This window comes from Hordeum vulgare, chromosome 1H (assembly GCF_904849725.1).
Source record: "Hordeum vulgare subsp. vulgare chromosome 1H, MorexV3_pseudomolecules_assembly, whole genome shotgun sequence".
NCBI lineage: Eukaryota > Viridiplantae > Streptophyta > Magnoliopsida > Poales > Poaceae > Hordeum > Hordeum vulgare.
Genome location: NC_058518.1, coordinates 103,168,898 through 103,178,260, shown reverse-complemented (window position 1 = coordinate 103,178,260; position 9,363 = coordinate 103,168,898). Strand labels below are relative to the sequence as shown.

The 9,363-nt window shown below is 46.8% G+C and overlaps 1 protein-coding gene across 1 annotated transcript; it reads left to right on the top strand.

Annotated features, from left to right (window-relative positions):
• Positions 1-3,164: 3,164 nt before the first annotated feature.
• Positions 3,165-5,827, top strand: LOC123426387 (transcription initiation factor TFIID subunit 13). The gene is made up of 5 exons (XM_045110211.1): positions 3,165-3,580; positions 3,669-3,706; positions 4,727-4,786; positions 5,383-5,457; positions 5,560-5,827. Exons 1-5 carry the CDS (start codon positions 3,238-3,240, stop codon positions 5,671-5,673), a joined length of 630 nt encoding a protein of 209 aa, XP_044966146.1. The 5' UTR covers positions 3,165-3,237; the 3' UTR covers positions 5,674-5,827.
• The last annotated feature ends 3,536 nt before the right edge of the window (positions 5,828-9,363 follow it).

Sequence of the window (9,363 nt, the reverse complement as noted above, 5' to 3'; positions counted from 1 at the left end):
GGGGTGCCACCCCTATGGTTTCCCCCTAGGTGGTGCGACAGCCCCCCTAGATGGGAGGTGCGGCGGCTAGGGCAGGGGAAGGGCGTGGAGCACCCCTAGGTGGGCCTTAGGCCCACCAACGCCTAGGGTTTCCCTCCTCTCTCCCTCCCGCGCCTTGGGCCTCTTGTCGGAGGCACACCAGCCCACTTTGGGCTGGTTGCCCTCCACCTTTTGGCCCATGCTACCCCTTGGGCCTGGTGGACCCCCGGGACCGTTTCCGATGGTCCCGGTGGTCCCGGTACGCCACCGTTGACGCCCGAAACATTTACGGTGTCCAAAACCATCCATCCTATATATCAATCTTTACCTCCGAACCATTCCGGAGCTCCCCGTGATGTTCGGGATCTCATCCGGGACTCCAAACAACTTTCGGTAACCTCGTATATCATTTCCCTATAACCCTAGCGTCATCGAACCTTAAGTGTGTAGACCCTACGGGTCCGGGAAACATGCAGACATGACCGAGACGCTCTCCGGCCAATAACCATCAGCAGGATCTGGATACCCATGGTGGCTCCCACATGTTCCACGATGATCTCATCGGATGAACCATGATGTCAAGGATTCAATCAATCCCGTATACAATTCCCTTTGTCAGTCGGCATAGAACTTGCCCGAGATTCGATCGTCGGTATACCTATACCTTGTTCAATCTCGTTACCGGTAAGTCTCTTTACTCATTCCATAGCACGTCATCCTGTGACTAACTCCTTAGTCACATTGAGCTCATGATGATGTTCTACCGAGTGGGCCCAGAGATACCTCTCCGTCACACAGAGTGACAAATCTCGATCTCGATTCGTGCCAACCCAACAGACACTTTCAGAGGTACCCGTAGTGCACCTTTATAGTCACCCAGTTACGTTGTGACGTTTGATACACCCAAAGCACTCCTACGTTATCCGGGAGTTACACAATCTCACGGTCGAAGGAAAAGACACTCGACATTAGAAAACTTTAGCATACGAACAATACGATCTAGTGCTATGCTTAGGATTGGGTCTTGTCCATCACATCATTCTCCCAATGATGTGATCCTGTTATCAATGACATCTAATGCCCATGATCAGGAAACCATGTTCATCTATTGATCAACGAGCTAGCCAACTAGAGGCTTGCTAGGGACACATTATGATCTATTTATTCACACATGTATTACTGTTTCCTGTTAATAAAAATTATAGCATGAACAATAGACGATTATCATGAACAAGGAAATATGATAATAACCATTTTATTATTGCCTCTAGGGCATATTTCCAACATTTCAAACTTCCATTCGCTGTTTGTGATGATCTAACTCAGATGGTCAGGAACTTTTATTGGGGCTCTAAGAAGGGGAAGAGGAAGGTACACTGGAAAGGCTGGCATCACTTGCTTCTGCCTAAAGATAGAGGTGGAGAAGGTTTTCGTGACTACCGGCTTTTCAATCAGGCGTTACTGGCTCGGTAAGCGTGGCGTCTCATTACTAAACCTGATAGTGTGTGTGCTCAAATCCTAAAAGCAAGATATTATCCTCGTGGCAACCTGTTGGACACTGTGTTATGTGGTAATGTGTCCTCGTCATGGCAAGCTATTAGTCATGGTCTTGAGCTGCTGAAGAAAGGAATCATCTGGCGCGTTGGGAACGACCAGAGAATTCGTGTTTGGAGAGATAATTGGATCCCCCGTCCTCATTCTTTTAAACCTATATCTCCACAAGGCCGGCGTCGCACCCGTTTTGTTTCAGATTTGCTTAATAGCAATGGTGCCTGGAATCTTCAGCTGCTACAGAAGTTCTTCTTGCCAGCGGATGTGTCTGAAGTTTTGAAGATCAGAGCTTCTCCCAGGTTGGAAGAGGACGTTGTGGCTTGGGCACCGGCTAAGTTGGGGGTATTCACAATGAAATCTGCATACACGTTCGGGTTTGATGAGTCCGGCCGTGATTCTGTGGTCTCCTCAAGTTCCTCGCCAGATGGAAGTAGGAGCTGCCCGAAGTTTATCTGGAATTGCAAAGTGCCACCAACTGTGAAGAACTTCGCTTTGCGTCTTTCGACCGATTCGCTACCGACCTGGAGGAATAAACATAAGATACAGTTGGAGGTTACTGGCCGTTGCCCAGTTTGTGGCATGGAGGAAGAGGATAACTTTCATCCTTTCATCAAATGTCAGTTTGGCATGGACCTTTACCTTGCAATGGCCGAAGTGTGGGAACTTCCAGATTTGGAAACGATGGAAGGAATTGGGAAGGAGTGGTTGCTGCATGTGCTTGCCCCTCTGTCTGTAGTACAGAGAGGGTTACTACTGCTTATCTTTTGGAGAATCCGGTATGTCCTTAATCAACTGGTACACGCTAAACATGTTCCTCCGCTGTCGTCTTGGTGAATTTCCTACAACGGTATGCTGAGAAATTATCTAGCACTCTTGCTGACTCTTCTTAGGATCTGGTCAAGGGGAAACGGGGTCATTATTTCAGCAATCCCGCACCTAAACGAGGAGGATGGTCTACTCCTGCTTCCCCTTGGGTACCTCCTCCAACAGGTTGGGTTAAACTAAACACGAATGCATCTTTTTCAGAAGATGGTGGTGCTCGAGCTGGTATGATCCTAAGGGACGACATGGGGGTCATTGTGTTCTCTGCGTGCAAGTCTCTCTTCTCCTGCAAGATGCCCTAGAGGCCGAACGTGTGCGTGTATGGAAGGGATCTCCTTTGCAATCCAACGTTCAAGCTTGCCAATTCAGATAGAGATGGACTCGAGCATTGCTGTGGCGATGATCTTGAGTGGTGAACCGGATCGATCGGTGTTTGCTGCGCTAATTGCTGAAATAAAATACCTGATGAGCCTCAGAGAAACTTGTATTACTCTTATCCCTCGATTTTAAAATAAAACTTCTGATAGCCTAGCTAGTTTTGGTAGGATCGAGGGTCGTACTATGACTTGGGTTAATTCTGCTTCTGAGGATGTTTTGAAGTTGGTCTTAGTTGATTGTAAAGACCTTATTATTAAGTAATACAAGTATTATTTAAAAAAAAACCTTTTAAATGGCAATTTTAATTATAAAAAACGTCAAGACCGGATTGCTTCATACAACACGTGTGATGTGACATTTATATAAAGAAAAGGGTTCAAGACCCCCGGGCGCAGCTGGGAAGCGTAGCCTGCTGAAAATATCTTGCCCCTGCCTCGCCACTCTGCCTTGCCCCCCCGCGACGCTGGGATGCAGAACCCTAGCAGCAATCACCCTGCCCCAGCCGCGGCCGCGGCCGCGGCGGGGAAATCCAAGTCCTCGGCGCAGACCACGGCAGCAGCCTCGGGCCAGGGCCATCAGCCGTCCCCGGCCACGCCTGCGGCTGCCAAGTCCAAGTCCTCGGCCGCGGCAGGGGCCTCGGGCCACGGTCATCACTCCTCCCCGTCCACGCCGGCGGCCGGCAAGTCCAAGTCCTTGGCGCATGCCGCGGCGCCGGGCCAGGCGTCCTCCTCCAACCAACCCCACGCCATCGGCGGCGCTGACGCAGCCGGATCGAGCCTTAAGCGCAAGCGCGGCGTCTTCCAGAAGGACCGTAAGGCTTTCTTCATTTTTCTGAATTGTCAGTTCTTTTCTGTTTATTTTCCCATACTTATGGTCTATTTCCGTTCGTATTCTTGCAGTGCAGCACATGATGTATGGGTTTGGGGACGATCCGAATGTAAGTTGATCCATGACCAATTCTCTCTTCGATTCCCTAATTTTTCGGTTAGGGATTCTGTAGAACAGAATGCAGTCAGTGTAGCCTGTTTAACAAATCAGGGTGCAATGGACGATAAGATGGCATTTTGACAGAAGAGTGGTAGCAAACAAGGCGTGGGTTTACCATGCTAATATTTAATTGTTGAAACTTGAAATATATTTAGAAAAAATAAAAAAGGACATACCTGGAATCGATACATATTTGCTTAGATTGTGTCTATCAATGAGTTTTGGTTGTTGGTTAGCTTACATCTTTGCAATCAGACAACAGCCAATCCCTATCAAGTGTCAATGCATATGGGATAGTGGTCTCATGCATTATCTATTGAAAAGAATTATGTGTGCTGCCTCATATCTGTGCGATTTCATAATATTGTTGGTGCGAATATGGTCATTGTTGTAGTTTGTCAATCGCAGATCTAATTGTTTTGGTTGTTGTTTCCTTGCCTACGCATAGCTTTGGTCTTTATGACTTTGCTATTTTCTGGTGTGTGCGCGTTGCTATTGGCTGTGTGCATCCTAGCTATGCAGAGACCGGGTGTGTGCTCATTGTGTTCCTATCCTCTTGATACTCCATTTTGAGTCAATAAAATCCACCCTTTATCGTAAATGTGTGCTGTTCTTCTATGTTATGTTGAATGTGTGAAAGGAACTGCTAGTCTTTTCATCGTGAGTAGCTACTGGCCGTTTGGCCTCTCATGTCAGGGTGAACTGAACCGGATGCCTTTCTGTTAGGCAGGTCCTGGAGAAACTCCTAGGTTTTTGCCAGCTAGCATCTATTGCCTCATTTCTTTTCGGTGCTGCTGTGCCTTGTACAGTAATATTCTGGTTTCACTCTTCGCATAGTAAATAAGTCAATGCTACTACTAGGGGTCTCAAAAAGAAAAAAGACGGAGTAAAGAAACTTGTTATTCCCCTTTTAAATCTTAGATGTTCTGGAATTATGATGCAACTGACCCTTTTTTTGCTGGTTTTGCAGCCACTTCCAGAAACAGTTGCACTTGTGGAGGACATTGTTGTAGAATATGTTACTGACCTCGTAAGCTTTTATTGCATTTGAACAACTGTTTAGTTAATGTTTGGCCTGCTAAAAGAATACATACTATTCACAAAAAGAAATGTCTTGTTGAGATTGTGTGACCCTTTTTCTAGCATTCGTACAACCATGTAGTTTATGTTTGGCGTGGTAAAAGAATACATACTATTCACAGAGAGAAGGTCTTGTTGAGGATAGCGTGATGGCCGTGACCCATTGAACCATTATTCATCTTTTCAATAGAGTCCATAGTACACTTAGGAAGTTTTTGGTAGTTTCCTATACAAATAGACACAATTAGGTAACTGTTTTTTCTTGATTAATAATCTGAATATGGATCGACATCTTGTACTGTATGATAGTGACTTAGTGAGTCGATGTGATTTCAAATCAATGTAGTCTACACAAATGAGCAACTCATCTACCTGCCACGATCTTCAACACAATCTATTCATGTTGAACCAAGAAATCAAGAGTTGCGCCATTTTTAACCGGCTATGCAAGCTAATTACAAGTTCATGTCTGTTTATAATTCCATTGTTTTTTTAGAATAGTCTATGGTTCTATAGCTGAGTGAATCCATGATGTGCCTTTTCCAGGTCCACAAGGCTCAGAATGTGGCTTCAAAGAGGGGGAAGCTATTGACAGAGGATTTTCTTTACCTTATCCGGAAGGTATGTTTCTGAACTTCACGTGAGAATATGTGATTTTCTCTCCACTTCTGTCACCGGAGTTCGCCAAAACTAAGCATTCACACTTTACTTTTTTTCTTCTAGGATATGCGGAAATTGCACCGTGCTACTGAGCTACTCTCCATGAATGAAGAACTCAAGCAAGCACGGAAAGCTTTTGATGTGAACGAAGAAACACTTGTAGTAACCAATGAGTGATATATACCTCCTCGAGCAGCCGTAGAGACTACCATATTATCTGCAAAATTGCACTAACTGGTCATACGATGCATATTGCTCCAGTTGGATCTCAGTGAGCATTGATTTGTATATGGAGTACTATTATGTTGCAGAAGAGTTTGTTTCCTGTCAAGTTGTGCTATCATTCACTTGTGATGCCTCGCACGCTTTGCTTAATCATACCAGGCATACAAATCTGGTTGTCATTAAAACTGAAAAGTTAGATTTTTGATTTTTTTTTTTGAAACCACCAAAGTCCATTCTACCCTAACTTTGGTATATAATATGTGCACGTTATAATCGGCAACGGTAACTAGATGACTACTCCCTCGTTAACAAATACTCCCTCTTTCACAGTTTAAATTGAACTGCCAAAACATCATATATTTGGAAATGAAGGGAGCATAAGATGTTTTAAATATTTTAATATGAATTACGTATGAATCGAAAAGAATGGACAAACACACTAAAATGGTACTAGTATTTGTGAATAGACAAAGTATTAAATAAGAAAAAGGCCCTCGTTGTAGGGAAGCAGAGAGTAGAGTGCGGCACGTACAAATCTGGGCCAAATGTCTGGACTGTCATGAATCACCAAAACCCAGCCCCTTTGGAGAAATGATACAAATCTGGGCCAAATGTCTGGACTGTCATGAATCACCAAAACCCAGCCCCTTTGGAGAAATGAGACTTCCTAATCGCTTGCATCTCGATTAAAAGTGGAAATATGGGTGTAGTTATAATCGCTATCCATGCAAATGGGGAGATTTGATAGTGAGCCGTTTGTGGAGGTAAGTAGCTACTTCATCACATTTCTCATCGATGTTCTAATTTGTAAAGCGGCTTTTTCACTCTCAAAGGAGATGTGCTTTTGACTTGTTTTCGCTGCTTAGCTCACTACTTTTGATTTATTATTCATTTTTTGAAATTAGAGAAACCTAGGGTTTCTTTTTTTTTCTTTGATAGTATGGTATTACACTCGTGGGAGGGTTTCAATCCATATTTAGATAAATGGAAGGAAATTTGTCAACTTCCCTTTTGAAAGAAACCTATCTAGGTGAAATAGAGTGGAAGATGACATTTGGTACAAGCGGCGTGCTCGCACGAGCAGTGGTATCGCACGATGTCGCCTCCATCTCATCTAACCCAATAACTTTCCTGAAGGAACGAGGCACAACAGAGCAACAAAGAAGGAAGAACACACACCAAGCTAGAGGAGAAAGAACACACACCCAACCGGAGGCGGACCCAGAAGGGAATTACTTCACTTAGAGCCACCCCTAGACTCATCGGTCATAACATACTCCATCCACCATCGGGAAGAACACCATCAGAGAGATCCATTCTCGTAAGACTAGGGTTTGTAAAGTTGTTTCATACCTTGACACTGAGATCATGATCTGAATCTGCATTCAACTTTTCATGGTGAACTACAGTTATTGACATGATTTCCTTTTATTTGAGCTATGTGACTTTTTTCATCTGATGGGGTTGTAAATTAGGGGTAGGCCTACGAACCTGCTTCCCTAGGCCCCACCTTTGACCCCTTACGGACATCAGTGTCTTTAAAGTCATTGTTGTAGCCTCGACCTCACTCGGTTCAGCAACCGTCACTCGGCCTGCCTGGAGTCATTCGGATCACCTTGTGTCAGTCAGACGCATCCTGGCACACGGACCACAGCAAGGTGAAGGCACCGAAGAGGCTGCAACGACTAAGGACTTAATCCATCACATAAAGTGCAGTGAAGGCCCGCGTTACCAATAACGCAGGGAGTTATAGCTGCCGTTTCTAGTAACTTCCCTGTTTATTGACATTAATTACCTTGTAATGAAGCTCGGCCTGTTGTGGCAGCAACTATATAAGCCACTCCCGGGCTCCAGCTCAAGGGTTCAACACCTTGTAATCTTTCATACCCCATAAGAAAACATCAGCCTCAGGGTTCGAGACGTAGGGCTGTTACCACTTCCGAGTGGGGCCTGAACTCTTACACCTGAGTGTATCCGTTGCGCCTAGTCATACTTCGCCCCTTCATTCATACCCTAGGTACTATTGTCACGGTCATTCCCACGACAGCTGGCGCCCACCGTGGGGCTGCATGTCTAGCAAATCCAGCGCAGTTGGAGATTTATCGCATTTCTTGTCAACATGATGACACTCGGCGGAGAGATCCTCTTCGGTTTCCCTCAGCTTCATCGTCGACGACTCGGCGTGGCTGCAAGATGCGCCCCTGGACACCGACGCCCTCCCTGCACGAGGTACGTCACAGTTTAGCGCAGTCGCGCACGGAGTCCTGATTCGGCGGCCGTCGGTGCCGTATCACTTGGCACCCCCCGTGTCCCGCTGCTTTTTGCCGCAAGCGCTCTAGGCGCTCGCGGATGCAGCGGTGGATCAAGCACGCCATGGCCAATGAGGCCATTTCCAGGCAGGTGGCCATGCTCAGCTCTGATGAGCCCACTGTTAGCCTTTTCCCTTCATCAAGCGAGGAGTCACTCAGCGACTTCGGCTGTGAAAGCAGAAGGGGTGCCGCCGAGATCTTGATGACCGACACCAACAGGGGAGGCAACATGGGTTGCACCATGGAGAATTATCTCATGCGTGACGGCGGAGAGCGTCACCACGGCGACGGTAGCCACCACATTTCGTAGCCGCTCACTGAGCAGCAGCAGGAGGAACTTCGACGGAGGAGCGATCAATCTCTCCGCACCCCCATCATCGAAAACACTCCGGAGGAGATTGCACTCGAGAACGCGCATATGGACAATCTGGCCGAACGTGAGCAACTCGAGTGACTCTAGCGGTCGCTCTATGCTCGGGTCGCGAGGGATCAGCCGAGCTCCATCCGCAATTGCAAGCAGTTGTTTCCGAACGACCGCTAGTGGCACATCAAGGTGATGAGGACACCTTTGCTGAACCTGGCCGCAGCCACTCGGATTGCTGATTCAGTTCAGCCGAGTGACAGCGCGGCCGTAGAAGGCATTTGATAGATTGAGGCTCTGTTGAAGACTGCCATGCAGCAGAATTCTGCAGTGTCGCAATCGCGACATCACATTCACAGCAAGTCCGTCCAAGCGGACATCCTGCAGTCGGCTCATATCTGGCACGTGCATAGATGGCGCCAAAGGTCTCCTCCACTTTTGAGAGGCCCGCATGAAGACTGGAGGCGAGGTCACCGAGACCGAAGCAGGTCACCCCTCCAGGGGAGTGGCTCACTCGGTCGTCGTCCTCACGACCGCAGGCCAAGCCCCAATTGGCGTCGGGGTAATGAGGGCGACGACTATCGGGCCCCCAAGTTCAACGCTCGGTCTATAATCATGTAACACGTGGTTGATCGATCACGAGCTCGTCGGGGAGTGTCGTGCCTCGAGTGCTTCGGCTGACACATCTACGAAGCAGAGATCCCCTCGAACTACTGATAACCCACAAGTATGGGGGATCGCAATAGTTTTCGAGGGTAGAGTATTCAACCCAAATTTATTGATTCGACACAAGGGGAGCCAAAGAATATTCTCGAGTATTAGCAGGTTAGTTGTCAATTCAACCACACCTGAAAGACTTAGTATCTGCAGCAAAGTTTGAGTAGCAAACTAGTGTGATAGTAACGGTAACAGCGATAACAGTAGGAGTAGTGACATCAGTAGCGGTAAATTAACTTAGCAAGGACCAGTAGG